Source organism: Ailuropoda melanoleuca, chromosome 12 (assembly GCF_002007445.2).
Source record: "Ailuropoda melanoleuca isolate Jingjing chromosome 12, ASM200744v2, whole genome shotgun sequence".
Lineage (NCBI taxonomy): Eukaryota > Metazoa > Chordata > Mammalia > Carnivora > Ursidae > Ailuropoda > Ailuropoda melanoleuca.
In genome coordinates this window covers 35,206,002-35,222,750 of record NC_048229.1, presented here as the reverse complement: position 1 = coordinate 35,222,750, position 16,749 = coordinate 35,206,002, and the positions used below count along the sequence as shown (strand labels likewise).

The 16,749-nt window shown below is 49.6% G+C and overlaps 1 protein-coding gene across 3 annotated transcripts in view; it reads left to right on the top strand.

Moving 5' to 3' along the window:
- Nucleotides 1–7,504: 7,504 nt before the first annotated feature.
- The window catches only part of LOC117804565 (carcinoembryonic antigen-related cell adhesion molecule 1-like), a 10,551-nt gene continuing 1,306 nt past the window's right edge, over nucleotides 7,505–16,749 (top strand). Inside the window, exons 1-6 of one of the 3 annotated variants that reach the window (XM_034672380.1) lie at nucleotides 7,506–7,692; nucleotides 8,500–8,868; nucleotides 10,681–10,959; nucleotides 11,351–11,605; nucleotides 14,609–14,887; nucleotides 15,845–16,743. In XM_034672380.1, coding sequence (XP_034528271.1) covers nucleotides 7,629–7,692; nucleotides 8,500–8,868; nucleotides 10,681–10,959; nucleotides 11,351–11,605; nucleotides 14,609–14,887; nucleotides 15,845–15,924 — 1,326 coding nt within the window. In that variant the 5' untranslated portion in view covers nucleotides 7,506–7,628 and the 3' untranslated portion in view covers nucleotides 15,925–16,743. Of the gene's footprint in view, nucleotides 7,693–8,499; nucleotides 8,869–10,680; nucleotides 10,960–11,350; nucleotides 11,606–14,608; nucleotides 14,888–15,844; nucleotides 16,744–16,749 lie in introns of those variants that run through there. The other 2 variants (XM_034672382.1, XM_034672381.1) reach the window with 2 other exon arrangements.

Here is a 16,749-nt window from a genome sequence, read left to right as displayed (position 1 = left end):
TAATTATGTTCTAGGGGCTAAGCATCAGGAGCCATTTGCATTTCCTTTTCTGTGAACTCCCTTCTTCCTTATGCATTTCCATATTTACCTATTCTTATCTAACCCCCAAGGAGTCAAGCATTCTCTCCCCTCCAGGTCTTCCCCATGGAATTCTTTCTGCCAACAGCATTTGATTCAGTTCCAATGTCACCTCGTCCAGGAAGCCACCTCAGATGTTTCCAGACTGTATTAACCCTTGACTGGTTGCCCCTTGTCTGGGTTTCCATATACTTATATACTCTGTGTGGGTCTGTATCATGCCATGTGGGTCTGGATTGTAAACATTCCAGAACATTTACAATACAGAAATTAGTAGAATGTCTGACTGTGAATGAGTATATGCACCCCACGGCCCTGAGCTGCCCTGCAGAAAGTGGCTGAGCTCACAGCCTGGATCCCAATCCATCATTCCCTGGCCTTTGTGACCAGATGAGACTCGGTTTCCACACTGTACTTCCGGGACAGAGCCACTCACCTCAAAGCGTCCTAGTGAGGCTTTGGTGGGTGCTCCCACTTAGTGCTCCCTCAATTACCCTAACAGTAACCGTGACTTCTGATGACTTGCTGTTCATTATCAGGAGAGTTGTTACTTAAAACAGCCAACGCTAATTGAGAGGGACAAGCAGACTCCTCCCTGAGTGCGGGGCCCAATGTGGGGCTCCATCCCTCGACCCTCAGATCATGACCTGAGCCAAAATTAAGAGCCAGCCACTTAAGCAACTGAGCCACTCGGGTGACCCGAGAAGAAAATGATATTAAGAAAATCATAAGGAAGAGAAAATACATTTGCAGCACTGTACTGTGTTTATTGAAAAAAATCCACTGTAAGTAGATCGGCACAGTGCAAGAGTCAATTGTATTTATGTGCACAGGAGTTGACAGAAAAGAAGTGAAATTTGAAGCGATTAGACTCGGGGCTTCTATACTATTTTAACCAAGGAAAGGAGGTTTCAGCTTTAAGGGATGATAAGTCATGAAGAAGCAACCAACAAATGGGGGGAAAGAATGGGGTTATTGTAGGAAGGTCTGTTTAGGCAGACTTGTCTCAGCCATGATTCCCCCTCTCATGTGGAATGTGCGTTGCTCTTCTCTTTCTGATACGGGATGGGGACACACCTTCCCAGGGGAAACTTATGCCCTGTTTTTAAGGCAGGTAAGGGGAGGATGGATAACTCTTCCCACATCTGCTGATTCTCAGTTGGCCTGAGCTCAAAATAATCTTTGTGCCGAAGTGGCATTTTTGGGGGTGTCTCATATCCTGATCCCCTTCAGGCCATGGAGGGGTCCATCTTTTCCCACACATGGAGGTAATAAAAGTCTAGGATACTGTTAGATAGGTTTCTGGTTTAAATGTAGAATCTAGAACTCCATGTCTCTTCAAGATTAATTCACTCATTGTTCCATGGGCCCCTCCTCTGTTCCAAGCCCCAAATATGAATGCCATCCAACCCTGCCCTGGTGGAACTCCTGGTCCCAAGAACGCACAGACAGGGCAGGGTGCTCAAGCCTGTGAAAGCTGGGGTGACTTGGTAACAGGTCGACTTGGCGGGGCTGAACTACATCTCCCAGAATTCCCTTCCCTGGAGGTTTCCGGCGAGTCTGGGCCACAGGAGACATTTTTGCCGGAAATAGCCACCATCTTGCATTTTCACTTCGAAGATCTAGGTGGGCGCTGCTGCGGCTCTCCCTAGTTGTTGCTGTTATGCCGGCTCACCTTGCCCTGCACCTTCTTTCAGCTCCTCCGACTCCTAAGCCAGGTGTGTGTTTAGCTCTGTGATAAAGGATGCCCGCTTCACCTGCAGGACACCCACACCACCAAGATGGAGGCAGCAGGAACGGACACAGGCTACCATCCATCCTGATGGCTTCCCTCTCACGCTCAGGGGATCCAGCTTCCCTTTTTATCACCAGTCTGGAGGCCAGTTTACACCGGATGAGGTGACTACTCAGGAATCACAGTTGTCACAGATTTTTGTCCCTGTAGTACTTTCCTGCCTAGTGTGATAGTGGTTTTGTTTCATTCTCAACATGATTCTTTATTTGGGTGAGACTCCATTCAATCTGTCGTGCATTAGTTAGGAGCACAGACATGACCAAAGTCTGTAATGCCATGGCTCCTGAAAGGGATGAGGCAGGGGCTGTATCTCCTGCACCCAAGTGTGGGGAGGGGATGCCCACATGGGTGGGTCATTAGAAGTCGTTCTCGTTCTTGGATTCCTGCTACTGAGACTGAGATTGTCAGCTGGAGCTAGTTTTCCTTTCTGCTGACTCGTTCCCATCAGAATGCAAACATGCTACCAATTCTCTCATCCTATTAAAAAAAATATCCTGTCTTGATTCCACTCCTTCCTAAACCTTCCACCCCTTTTTGGCAAAACTCCTTGATAGGTAGCCTCCATGTTACTAAAGCTAATGTCTAATTCTCAACGTTCATCTTAACTGAATTACAACTGCAGGTGTTTACCTGCCAGCACACCTGACTTTCCTCCTGCCTCTCCAGTTGCTCCCTGAAGTCTCCACTGTTTTGTCATGTTTGTCATCTTCCCACCCTCTAGACCCTGGAGTGCCCTGAGGCTTGGTTCTCGGCTCTCTGTTCTTTACTACCCATCCCCACCTGCACTTCATGCTGCCATCCCAGCTTAAGGCTTTAAATAAATTACTACCCACATGCCGATGATTTCCACATTTCTATCTCCAGCCAGGACCTCTCCAACCTCATATATCCAAATACCTATTTGTCATCACTGTTTGGATATCCAGTAAGCTCAAATTTAACATACCCAAAGCTAAGCTCCTAATATTCGTCCTCGCTTCCCCCTACCTCCACCCCAAGCCTGTTCCTCTTGCCGTCTTCTTCATTTCAAGATAAATGGCAACTTCCTCCAGCTACTCAGTCCAACAGCCTTGGAGTCATCCCTACTTCTCTGTTTCTCTTGCATTTTACATATAATCTGCCAGAAAATCCTATTTGACTCCATCTTCAACGTATACCCAGAATCAGACCACTCGTCACCACCTCCACCAGTGCAACTCTGGTCCAAGATACTTGTGCCTCTCACCTGGATTAAATTGCACCAGTCTCCTTACTGGTCCCTTTAGCCTCTCTGCGGTGTATCTCTTCTGGATACAGAATCCAGAAAGATCCTTTAAAAATACATATCATGTCAAAGTCAGGCTTTAACCCGTCCAGTGAATAAGTTGGAAAATAAAGGCTAAAGTCCTTACAGGGTCCTACATACTCCAGACTCTTCCCCCTACTCTTCCAATCAGACTTTTCATCCAAATTCATTTCCTACCAGTCTCCTCCTTGTTAAATATGTCCCAGTCAGACTAGCTTTCATAATGCTTCCTAAACATGCTTCACTATTTCCTACCTCAGGGCCTTTGCACTTACTGCTCTCTCTGCCCGTAGTCTCTAGTCTTTGTATGCCTGGCTTCTTGCCATCCTTCACATCTTTGCCCAGATGCCACCTTCCATGACCTCTGATGCAACAAGTCACATTCTTACACATCTCCGTGTGTTTTCAACTTTCTATTATGGTGATTTTCAAACATCCAGAAAAGTTGGGGAAATAATACAAAGAATACCTGTGTCCTATCCTTAGTTTCAAAGTGTGATGGCTTACCACAGTTACATTTTTTCTGAACCATTTCTTTTTTTCCTTTTATTCCATTTTTTTCTGATTCTTTTTTTTAACCATTTCAAAGTCAGTTGCAGACATCCAGATGCTATATCCTTAAGTACTTTGGCTGCCTCTCCTAAGAATGATATTCTTCTACATATCCACAATACCATTATCAAACTTCAAAATATTCCTAATAGTATTTTTTTAAGATTTATTTACTTATTTTTAGAGAGAGAGAGAACACGAGTGGGACAGAGGGAGAGAGAGAAGCTGACTACCTGCTGAGCAGGGGCCAACCACAGGACTCCATCCCAGGATCACGAGATCGTGATCTGAGCCAAAGGGAGACTCTTACCAACTGAGCCACACAGGTGCCACTGTTGAGTTTTTTATATGTCAAGTATAACTCAAAAAAGTTGTTAAAATTATATATACATACATGAAATATTATTTAAAGTACAAATTTTTTAAAATACAAAACTGGATAGCAAGACTTTTTCTTCCACATTTCCCTCCTAGTACACCACAATGCTGGAGAGCTGATCCAGAGCCTGGAGCCTTCCTCAGTGCGCCCCCGGCCCAGCAGGGTCTGACTGCCCCTGCCTCACTCAGTCACAGTCCTCCGGGCTCTCCAGTCTCCCCACACTGGACCCACTCAGCCCCTCTGGTTAGCCAGGCATCTGCCCACTGAGACTAGTCCCTCTGTGGGCAGCTCGTTCCCTCCATACCCCCTGTCCTTCCAGGGGCAAAGGTCCACTCACACAAGCTTCCAGCCTCAGCCAAAAGGTCACTGTCTCGGGGGTGCTCCATGTGACCCTCCCATCACCTGAGACCCCCTGACATGCTCCAGACGCACCAGACACTTTCACTTCCTGGCCCTTCTCTCGATTAAAATTGACTCCTCGGGGCGCCTGGGTGGCACAGTGGTTAAGCATCTGCCTTCGGCTCAGGGCGTGATCCCAGCGTTATGGGATCGAGCCCCACATCAGGCTCCTCTGCTATGAGCCTGCTTCTTCCTCTTCACTCCCCCTGCTTGTGTTCCTTCTCTCGCTGACTGTCTCTACCTCTGTTGAATAAATAAATAAAATCTTTAAAAATAAAATAAAATAAATAAAATAAAAAATAAAATAAAATAAAATAAAAAAATAAAAAAATAGACTCCTCAGTGCCATGATTTCCTGAGTGCCTGTGGGCCTGTAACAAGGTAAATCCCATGAATCCACAGACCCCATCTGTCCTCTTCTCTGTGGAGGTCCAAGGACCCAGCCCAGGGCCTGACACAACACAGAAGCCGAGTAAATACTGCTTAAATGCATGAGGGAAACCAAACGATGTGTCCACCCCCCCGCCAAGTGATACCTGGGGTCAGAGCCTCTTCCCTGCAGACCCAGGGCACTGGCATCAACATGGGACGAGGCCAGCACGTGCCCGAGGCTGTCCCTGTAAGGCTGTTGGGCCTTTACTCCTCCTAGACTCAGGAGGGAGGACAGGGACCTCCTACAGTTAGAGGCCAGACACCCATTCACTCCCAGAACATGGACAGCCCCTCCCATCTCTGTCTTGTGACTGTCTTCTCTCCCTGGAAGGCCTGGGTGGGCAGCCTGTGTCCTTCCTCTTCTCTCAGAGGTCTGACCTGGTGCAAATTCTGGATCACCAGCCCAGGTGCAGTTACGACCAGGAGAGCTCAGAGCCCTACCCTGACCTCAAAAGACATTAGCAGGTGACTCCACATCCTGAGGGTTCCTGGTCTGTGGGGACATCTGCTATGTCTCCCTGAAGATTTCTCAGCAGCCCAAGGAGTCCTGGGGAACAAGGGGAACTTCCCTGGGCAGATGGGACAGGAGAACCCAGGATCTGCCTTTGTTTCCCTGGGGCCAAGGGTCGCTTCCCCTTTAACAGAGGCAGCCCTGGGATCCCTCAGCTGAGTCTCCGGGTGGAGGTCCTCCAGCTTCTGGTTCCTGTGGGGAGATCTAGAGTAGAGGAGAGACAGGGACACAGATGACTTGGATGGAATCGCCCCTCCCCCCCGCTGTGATGGGGAGACAGGGCATTGTGGTGCCCAGCCTCCCAGGGCAGTGCCTTTTCCCCAAAGTCTCAAGAGACCCCTACTAGGTCATTCCTTGAAATCTCGAGGACAGAGAGTGCCTGCTGAGGGAACACATCCTTCTGGGAGGACAATTTTCCTCCACGGGATCAGGAATCTTCTCGGCAGTGCCTGTCCTCTCGCTGGGCTCATTCTGCCCTGGGATGGAGTCAGGTAGTCTAGGACCCACAAGGACCAGGACCTGGGCTGCCCAGACCCTCACCTCTGCCCAGGTCTCAGGGACCCTCACATTCTTTGGAGCCTGGTCAGCATCCCTGGGCAGCACCTCAGCATCGCCTTCAGGGGGCGACATAGGGACATGCAGACAACACACAGGAAATTAAACCCTGAAGCTGGCTTTGGCTAAGGAGGTGAAGGGGGAGCCTGGTTTCCATCCCCTTCTCCAACAGACCCTTCTGGGTCCCTCCCACGTGTCTGGTTCTGTCCTGCCCTCCTTCTAGGGCCCTAGGAGAACAATAGTATGTCGGCGTCCCTGCGCAGCTCCCTATTCCTTGCCTGGCACCACCCATGGAGGAGGCAGGGTGACCACAGGAAAGTCCCCTAGGCAGAGGACACGGGCTGCCCGGGATGCTCAGGAGCACATGGACAGTCTCTGGGCCACAGTTCAGCCAACAAACACGGAGATGGAGGGTCTCCTCAAAACCTTCCTGGGAGCCCCAGCCACCTGACCTCCCACCACCTCCTCTCTTCCTGGGACACTCAGGAAACCCCCTTCGCACCTGAGAACTAGCTCCTGAGACACCTGGTCCTGGGTCTCTGTCATTGGAAGCAGAGGCCAGGCTGGGGACACCCAGGGATGGACCCTGGGTCCCTCACCAGTCGTCACCCAGCCTGCCCCTTTCTCACCCCCAGAGTCATCTCTGAGACCTTGCTGAGGGGAGTCAATCCAACTCCCCAGAGCCTGTGAGAACACTGGGGAGACGGGTGCCCAAGTGGGCTTCTCTGAAATAATCCCCTGGATTTGGGGACCCTGGGGCATTGTGTGTGGTGCTAACAGACTCAAGGCCAGGACACAGCAGAGGCCAGCTGGGAGTAGGGAGAAGGGCCATCCTTTAAGGGAACTGATTCCCCCCCAGTCTGGCTATTCAGAGTGTGCTCCCCGGGCCGGGATGACCAGCATCACCTGGGAGCTTGTTAGAGGCCGACTCTGGGGTCCACACCACACCTGCTGAGTCAGAATCCGCATTTTCACAGGATCCTTAGACCCTCCGTGGGCACAGGAGAGGGAGAGGAGGCCCCACCCCCACATCATGGGGTCTCCGCCTGGCTGGGCATCTGCTGAAGCAGCATTTCTAGGTGTCACCTGGGCGTTCACAGTCTTGATAAAGTTCCACAGGTGACTCCAGCGCACAGTGGGTGTGACACCTCTGCGATGAGCATTCCTGAGGCAGCCCCCAGGCTCCTGCTCTGAAGGGAAAGCCACGCGGGGAGGAGAGAGGGCTGTGGGGGCGCTCACACTGCACTGTGCCCCTGAGCTGTGGGGGTCACCGGACCCCAACGCCACAGCCTTGTGCTTGTCCAAACAAGGGCGTGTTAGCTCTCGCATATGGTGGGAAATCACAGCTGAAGAGGGAGAGGCCTCAGCAGTTCCCAGGGAANTGGCAGTATAGACAGAAATGAAAGGGGAAGAAGGGGACAAAGGATTCAGGAGGAACATGTGGGGAAGGAGGGGAAGGAGACCTGCCAGAGACCCCGCCCCCTGGCCCACGTGACCCCGCCCAGAAATCCTGCCCCTGGAGGCCACTCAGCACAGAGGAAGAAGAGACAGGAGAGCTGAGAGGACAGGACAGAAGTGCTCCTGAGCGTTTCTGGAGCAGAAGCTCTTCTCAGAGGGAGGGACAGAGCCAGCAGCAGGCATCATGGAGCCCCCCTTGGCCCCTCTCCGAGGAGGACTCTTCCCCTGGCAGGAGCTCCTGCTGGCAGGTGAGAGGGATGATCCCTGGGAGGGGGTGGGAGGATGGGAGACAGAGGTGGGCTGGGGTCTCCCAGGAAGACAGGGCTCTGAGAGGAAACAGCGGAACAGGGCAGGACTGGGGAGCCGGCTCAGCAACAGGAAAATCTCATGATCTGGAAGTGGTGAGCCAAGGGCTGTTTCATAAGTTACTCATTACTGAGGACTGAATTTGGGAAACTGATGATACCAACAACCAGGGACCCCAGTCGCTGCCCCTTCCCACCAACCTTAGATCCTGACAGAAAAACACCAGACAAAGAGGATACTGGGGACACATTCATGCAGCCCCGGGTGTCTGGAGCCTGCCCCAACACTGGGGTACAGCACAGATCAGAGGAGTCCCTGCCCTCCCTGAGCTCACATCTATGGGGAGGAAGACAGACATGCAGAGACATCTAGAATGTGAGGTCAGGTACTGACAAGCACCAGGAAGGGAACAGAGCAGGGAAAGGTCAGAACGTGAAGACAGAGGGTCTTTAGAGGAGGGGGTCAGGGCAGGCCTCTCCCCAGGACCCCCTGAGTGTGAGCAGATATCTGAGGGCAGGGAGGGAATGAGCGACAGACGTGAGGAAGAGTGTTCGATTCTCAGGAAATTAAGTTCAGAGGCGCTGAAGTAGTGTGGTCATGCCGCTGACCTTGCAGGAGACACACACTCACACACTCACACACACACACGCCCCGAATGGGGGATTAACACCAATCTGTCTCCAGGGCACCAGCTTTCCCTCCCAACACATAGTTCCAGGCACTGATCTGTCTCCTCTCTTCCTTTCTAGTCTCACTCTTAACCTTCTGGAACCCGCCCACCACTGCCCAACTCACTGTGGAATCAGTGCCGCCCAATGCTGCCGAAGGGAAGGACGTTCTTCTGCGAGTCCACAGTCTGCCTGGGGATCTTCTAGGCNCTCTAGGCTATTACTGGTTCAGGGGGAACACGGTAGCGCCCAGCCGTCAAATTGTATCATATGCAGTAAACACAAAAGTAGCTACCCCAGGGCCTGCACACACCGGCAGAGAGACAATATACCCCAATGGATCCCTGCTGTTCCAGAACATTACCCTGAGGGACACAGGATACTACACCCTACTAATCGTGAGGAGAAATGGTCAAGTTGAAGAAGTAACTGGACAAATCCGCATATTCTGTGAGTAATTCCTCTCTCACCTCTGGTGTTGGGTGGGGTGAATTCTATGTCACACACACGGGACTCACAGGCCTGGACGGGGCCTCCGTCCCCCTCGGCATTATGTCCGATGTTGAGGTTCGAGCATTTAGTGTGGGACACACACAGTGGAGACAAACTTCCTAGCGTCGGAATTCCTTTCTCGGGATCCAGTCTCTGGGATCAACTGAGGAAGACTCTGCAGGACCCAGTCAGGACCAGGCCTGAGGGGCCCTGGGATCCTCCCCAGAGCTCAGCCCAGGAAGCCCCGGCCCAGACCACTGCCTTGGGGCTCCGGATCCTAGTGAGCCTGGGGTTCTGTGCCAAGATGGGGTTAGGCTCCCGGGCAGAGCTGACTGGGAGCAACCATTTCCCGGCTGCCCGAGCTGCTCAGCGCCAGTGCTCAGTCTCAAGGCCACATCTGGGGAGGGCAGAGCCTGGTCCTTCACCTGAGACTCAGCATGGACAGCACGTAAAAGTCCCCAGTCCATTAGCCAAGTGCTGTGGGGGACTTGGGGGACCGCAGAGGAAGGTCAGCGCCCCCAGGGAGGAACAGAGCAGAGAGGTGCTCCTGGGGTCTCCTCCTCCACCAAGAATCAGGCCCAGGGGGCCTTCTCTGGTGGAGATGAGCAGTCACAATGCCATTTGCTTGCCAGCTGCTACAGACCAGATTGAGGTCAGGCATTTGGGTTTGTTTAAAGGTTAATTCACAGGAATGGCAAGTAGAGATCATTTGTCATTATTCCTACTGCATTAAGGGGAAACTGAGGCACAGGGAGACACAGTCACTGAGTCAGGTTCACACAGACTGATGACAGCAGATCAGAGTTCCCGGGTTCTGTGTGCAGACACAGCCCCGTCCTCTCCTCCATCAGAGGGAGGGATGCAGGTGTGGGCAGTGAGAGCAAATGGAGGCTCACTCCGTGTTTACTCGACAACCATGCGACCTGCATGAGCAATCAGAGGCAGAATGACCCGGCCGCCCCTCAGGTGGCAATCCTCCCCTCCCTGGGCTGCACTTGAGATCCCATTGATTCCTGATGTGTTGCTGTTGGTCCCGCTGGGTGTCAGGGAAAGGACTTGCCTTCTCCTGCCGACTCTGCACCTGAAACCAGTCCAGGGTCCACGTGTAACAAACTCAGTTGCTTTTGTTTAGGAGGGAAGGAGTGAGCGGTGTGGGTGTCTCTCCAGCTGTGGGCAGGGAGCCTGTGTGGCCAGAGCTCCCAGGATGCTGCACCCAGGACGCCTCTCTGAAGAGATGATGGGTCATTCATCCCTCACCACCCCTGATTCCTGCTCATCCCCTCGCNGCTTGGTCATTGGACTCAGCTCTACCATGGATGGGGTCCCTGCCTCATGCCATCATTATCAAACAGCAGGCAGAGCTGCCCCCTGCAGGGCCTGGGGTCTGAGTACTGAACTGACCTGCAGGCTTGTTCCTAGTGTCCCCGGGTGTCCTTTCTGCTCAGACCCCATCCCCAGGCTGGGCTGTCAGGTCAGTGAAGAGCCAGGACAGGTCTGGGGCTGTCTCTGACTCTGTCCTGTGTTTTGCACGACCCAGTGCTGCTCTGTAATTGACATTGGAGAAGCCTGTGCCATCAGACACACAAAGCAGGGGCCTTACTTTCTCTGAGGCTCAGATCCTCATGCGTTTGTCTTGAGATACACAGACCTGCCTTATGCTTGAAGGACTCAGGTTGGCTGAGAGCTGAGAAATGCCAACTCTGATTCAAGATGCTTGTGAAGGAATCACAGGTACCATCCAGGGCAATGTTCTCTCTCTTGTCTGCACAGTGGATTTACCCAAACCCAACATCACAAGCAACAACTCTGACCCCGTGGAGAATGAGGATTCTGTAGTATTAACGTGTGAACCTCAGACTCGGAGTACAAGCTTCCTGTGGTCAGTAAACAGGAAGAGCCTCCCGGCCAGCACCAGGCTGGAGCTGTCCCTGGACAACAGGACTCTCACTATACACCATGTCACAAGAAATGACACAGGACCCTATGAGTGTGAGACCCGGAACCCAGTGAGTGCCGGTCGTAGTGACCCATTCACCCTGAATGTTCTCTGTGAGTAACTTCCCTTCCTACCTGGCCCGTGCTGCCAGCCCAAATCCATACTGCCAGAGGCCAGGCCACATCCGTCCTTCTGGTGTCCGAGTCCATGCCTCTCAGCTGGACCCCCAGGCTGGCCATGGCGTCTTGTCCCAGGCAAACCTGGGCAGACCCAGCCTAAGCAAAGACTAGGAGGGGACGGGCTGCTCCTCACTGAGAGGGTCACCAGCCTGTGAGGGGACAGAGGTGACTGTCTCAGACTCAGTGAACACAGGGGTCTTCTGGTTGGGACTTTTTAAATTGAGGTTGGGACCCAGCTCAGAGAGACACTGTGGCCCCAGTACAGACCAGGAGTTTCCCCTTCCCTCAGATTACATCACCTGTGGCTTTATTCTGTTTGCTCCAGATGGCCCGGACGCCCCCACCATTTTCCCCTCAGACTCCTATTACCGTCCAGGGGCCAGCCTCAGGCTCTCCTGCCACGCAGCCTCTAACCCACCCACACGGTACTCTTGGCTTATCAATGGGAGGCCCCAGCCGTCCACACAGGAGCTCTTTATCCCCAACCTCACTGCGAATGATAGTGGAGCCTATACCTGCGTCGCCTCTAACTCTGGCACTCGCCTCAATAAGACCACAGTCCAGACTATCACAGTTTCTGGTAAGTGGATCCCTGGAGCGTCTGCACTGATGCTGTGGTGGAGGTCTGTCTGGCTTTCAGAAAGGAGCCTAGAGGAAGATATTTCCCACAAGCAATTCCCTAATCTGTCCCTGAACTCCCCCATTACATGTCAGCAGACTCTTCCTCCCCTTGCTCTCTAATTTCTCATGGCAGAGCTTGGATCCAGCCTGGAATGTGGAGAGGGTGTTTCTCAGCTCCAGAAAGCCCCATGCATAAAAGGGGGCTTTACAAATGGGGAAGAAGAAGGATCCTCTGGGCCAAGTTGCTTTTTGTTGTTAAATTGCAGAAGTCCTTTAAATAATCCGGATATTAACCTCTTACCGGATATGGTTTGCAAATGTTTCCTTCCAATCCATGGGTTGCCCTCATATTTTCTTCATTGGTGAACTTTAGTTGACACACAATATGGCATAGTTTCAGGTGTACAACATAGGGATTGGACAACTCTGTATGTTATGCTCCATTCAACACAATGGAGTTCCCATCTGTCCCCATGCAGCCCAATTACAATACCATTGACTATATTTCCTATGCTGTATATTTCATCCCTATAACCTGTTCATTCCATAACCAGTGCTACCACTCTCTGGATTGTGTCTTGTGATGCACAGAAGTTTTCCATTTTGATGCAATCCAATACATCTATTTTTTTTTCTTTTATTGTCCTGTTTTGGGTGTCATATCTATGAAATCATTGGCAAATCCAGTTTCAATAAGTTTTTGCATTACATTTGTTTTTAGACTTTTACTATTTGTCTCTTATCTTTAGTCGTTTGACCTATTTAAGTTAATTTTTGTACATGATGTAAAATCAGGTCCAACTTCATTCTTTTGCATGGATATTCAGTGTTCCCAACACCATTGGTTGAATAGATATTTTTCTTCATTGAATGGTTTTGACAACCTTCTAGAAAATCATTGGACCATGTATGCCAGGATTTGTTTCTGGGGTGCCTATTCTATTCCATTGGTCATATGTCTCTCTTTATACCAGATCTCCATTATTATCAGTTACTGTAGCTTTTTTTTTTTAAGATTTATTTATTTATTTGACAGAGATAGAGACAGCCAGCAAGAGAGGGAACACAAGCAGGGGGAATGGGAGAGGAAGAAGCAGGCTTCCAGCAGAGGAGCCTGATGTGGGGCTTGATCCCAGAACACTGGGATCACGCCCTGAGCCGAAGGCAGACGCTTAATGACTGAGCCACCCAGGCGCCCCTCAGTTACTGTAGCTTTGCAGTCAGGAAGTAGGAGTCCTCCAACTTTGTTCTTTTTCAAAATAAGTTTGGCTATTTTAGGCCCCTGAATTTCTGTGTGAATTTTTGGAAATTCCTATTTCTGTGAAGTATGTCTTTAAGTACTTGATTGGGAGGTATCTGGATGCTCAGCTGGTTGACCACGCGACTTCTGATCTTCGGGTTGTAGGTTTGAGCCCCACATTGGGTGTAGAGATTACTTAAAAATGAAACCTTAAAAAAGGAACTTGGTAGGAATTACATTGAATCTGTGGATCTCTTTGGGTAACACTGTCATCTTAACAATATTAAGTCTCATCATCCATGAACATGGGATGTCTTTTCATTTATTTGTGTCCTCTGTAATTTTTTTCAGCAATGTTTTATTGATCTCCATATACAGTCTATTGACTGATTAATTAAGTTAATTCCTAAATATTTGATTGTTTTTTCCTAAGTATTTTATTCTTTTTTAATGCTATTGCAAATAGAATTGTTTTCCTAATTTCTTTTTGGGGTACTTCACTGTTAGTGTCAGGAACACAGTGATTTTTCTATCTTCACTTGTAGCCTGCAAATTTGTTGAAATTGTTTATTCAACAGGTTTTTTTGTGGAATCTTTAGGGTTTTGTACATAAAATTTCATGTCATCTGTAAACAGATAATTGTACTTATTTTTTTCCAATTTGATTGCATTGTGGGTTTTTTTCCTCCTAATTATTTTGAACTGGACTTCTGTACTGTGTTGAATGTGGGTGGTGAAAGTGGCATGTTTATCTTCTACCTGATCTTAGAGGAAAGGCTTTCAGCATTTCATCATGGAGGATGATGCTAACTGTGGGCATTTCATATAAGGGCTTTATTATAAGGCTGTAGTTTCCTTCTATTTATAAGGGTGCCAGTATTCTGTATACAGTAACCACTCTACAGTTGTTCACCATGAGAGTCAATACACAGATATGGAAGTAAGAGTCTTCTTCAGAGTGAGAAATCTTATAGATTGAAAACTTTGATTCCTAAGGTAATGAAGACAGGACAGGTGGCTCTCATTCCCTAGTAAATTATAACAGTGTAAATGGCTTCCCTATTTTACATGAAGCTGCCTTAGACACAGATAGAAGAGCTCCGAGTCTTCCTCCTCCAACATACATGGAAAGGTATATAAGGAACGAGGCCTGATCTTTCAACGTGACAAAAGGTCAAAAAAGTCAGGCAGAAGCTGATGGGAAAAAGTTCCTCATGATAATAAGGTTGCAGGGGCACCTGGGTGGCTCAGTTGTTAAGTGTCTGCCTTTGGCTCAGGGCATGATCCCAAGGTCCTGGAATGAAGCCCCACATCAGGCTCCCTGCTCTGCTGGGAGCCTGCTTCTTCCTCTCCCACTCCCCCTGCTTGTGTTTCCTCCCTTGCTGGCTGTCTCTCTCTGTCAAATAAATAAATAAAATCTTAACAAAAAAAGATAATGAGGTTGCAGGACACATGAGCAAAGAGGTTCCTGGTGCTGATACTACAGAGATGTCCAGGCAGAGCAGACAAGTGACTGAGGGTCAGAGGTAGAGGTACAGCCCTCTCCTTACAGATCGTCACCTGAACAAAGACACTCAACCTTCTGCAGACAGCAGGGCCATCCTCTGGGGCACATTCACAGCGCTCACTGGAGCCCTTGGAGTGGCCGAGATATCAAAGGAAGGAGCGAAGCCCAGGCCCTGGGCCCATTCTCATTCTCTCACCTCCTGTGTTTCCCCACAGAGCCAGTGTCCAAGCCCTTTCTCCATGCCAGCAACACCACAGTCACAGAAGATAAGGACTCTGTGGTCCTGACCTGCTCCACAAATAATCCTGGGGTCTCCATCCAGTGGTTCTTCAATGGCCAGAGTCTGAAGCTCATGGAGAGGCTGATGCTGTCGCAGGACAACAGCACCCTCACCATACGCCCTGTCAGGAGGGAGGATGCTGGGAATTACGAGTGTGAGGTCTCCAACCCGGTCAGTTCCAGCAAAAGTGATCCCATCAGGCTGGATGTGAGCTGTGAGTGACCCTCGACCTCTCCCCCTTCCTCCCTGTATATTTCATGGCAGGGAAGGTGAAATGGATGCAGGCCTGGAGGAGGTGGGAGCCTCCTTCAGAGCCTCTAGGTCAGTGTGGGTAAAATTCCCAGATATTAGATGAATTTTATTAGCATCTTGGTTCTGATATGTACCAGCTGTTGGACCTCAGGCAAGATGCTCAAACTCTTGAACCTCAGTTTCCTCATCTCTAAAACTGGAAAGAACAGCTGAATCTCAGGGCAGTTATGAGGGTTGTTAATATGATTTCATGAGATGAAATCTTGAGTCAGAATCATACGCAATCTTGGGGCTCAATCGAATTTAGCAGCTGTTGTTCTTTTGTTATTAACGTTTTTGTTACTAGCTGTAATGTCTCAGGGAATTCAGATTAAGTGTTGTCTGATCACGATCCAGCTCTCTGACCTTCTTTGGTTTACTGAGGCTTTTAACACTCAGATGCTCATTTTTCAAAGTGGAGATGACACCTGGCCCCCTCATGGACAGGGAAGCAGCAGATAAGATGTAACGCATTTCCCAGATCCCTGACACAGAGCTGACTAGAAAGCAGTCAGCTAATGTTATTCTCTTTAATCATTGTTGAGTGGACAGTTAAGGGCATCCCTCCAAGACCATCAATGGTGATGGAACAGAAGACACAGGGGAAGAGGCATCATGTGAGAGGAAAATAAACAGGATGCCACCACAGGCCCAAGGAGTGGGGAGATAACGTGAAGATTAAAGCAAGTCTAGGGTTTCATTGTGAGGAACAGAAATGCATTGGTACAGGGGGTGGGAACACTGTTGTGACAACACACACACCAGTAGACCTCAGTGGCCTTTTCCTTCCTTCTTAACCAGGCCCTTTCCCCACGGCCCTTCCTGGTTTCCCCATATTTGACTTTGGACTCATTCCCCTCCTTTTCTCTTCTTATTTCAGATGGAAGAAGCACCACAGGTCTCCCTGTGGGGTCCATCGTTGGCATCGCAGTTGCGGTCCTGGTCGGACAGGCACTATAGTTCCGCCCTGGAGTGTCTCCTGCTCCACACAGTTTTTTCAGAGTTCCACAGAATTTTAAAGATAGATCATCACAAAACCATACAAATTCATCCGTAGAATAGAGAGGGAATATCCCCCCAACTCATTCCAAGGTTAGCATAACCTTTATATTGAAATAGGAATAACAACAAAAGTACTAAAAGAGGAAATATCAGGCCAATCATATTCATGAACAGAGAGGCAAAAATGCTAAACAAGGTATTCTCAAACCAAATCCAACAGTATATAGAATCAGACAGTACACTGTGACTAAGTTTTGATTGTCCCAGCAAAGCAAAGGTGATTCAACGTTAGAAATTTATAAATGGGGGGCACCTGGGTGGCTCAGTCGGTTAAGGAGCCGGCTCTTGCTTTCGGCTCAGGTCATGATTTCAGGGTCCTGGGATTGATCCCCATGTCGGGCCCGAGCTCAGAGGGGAGTCTGCCTGAGGATTTCTCTCCCTCTCCCTCTCCCACTGCCCCTCCCCTCTGTCAAATAAATAAATAAATCTTTAACCAAAAGAAATTTATACATGGAAGAGGGCAGCCACTTGTAGGGTGCCAGCAATGTTCTGTTTCCTGATCTAGCTGCCAAATACACGGGTGTGTTCAATTTTTGAAAATTCAGTAAGCAAAACACTTCATTCCATAACAGTCCCCCTACTGTCTCAATTTGTTTCGTGATATGGACTCTTCGAAAAGACCAGAGCAGACATGTTGTCTTGTAGAACACCGACACTCTTCCTTTGTTTCCTATGGTGTCATTTCACTTGCTTCTCTAAACCCTGTATTTCCTACAGATTGGA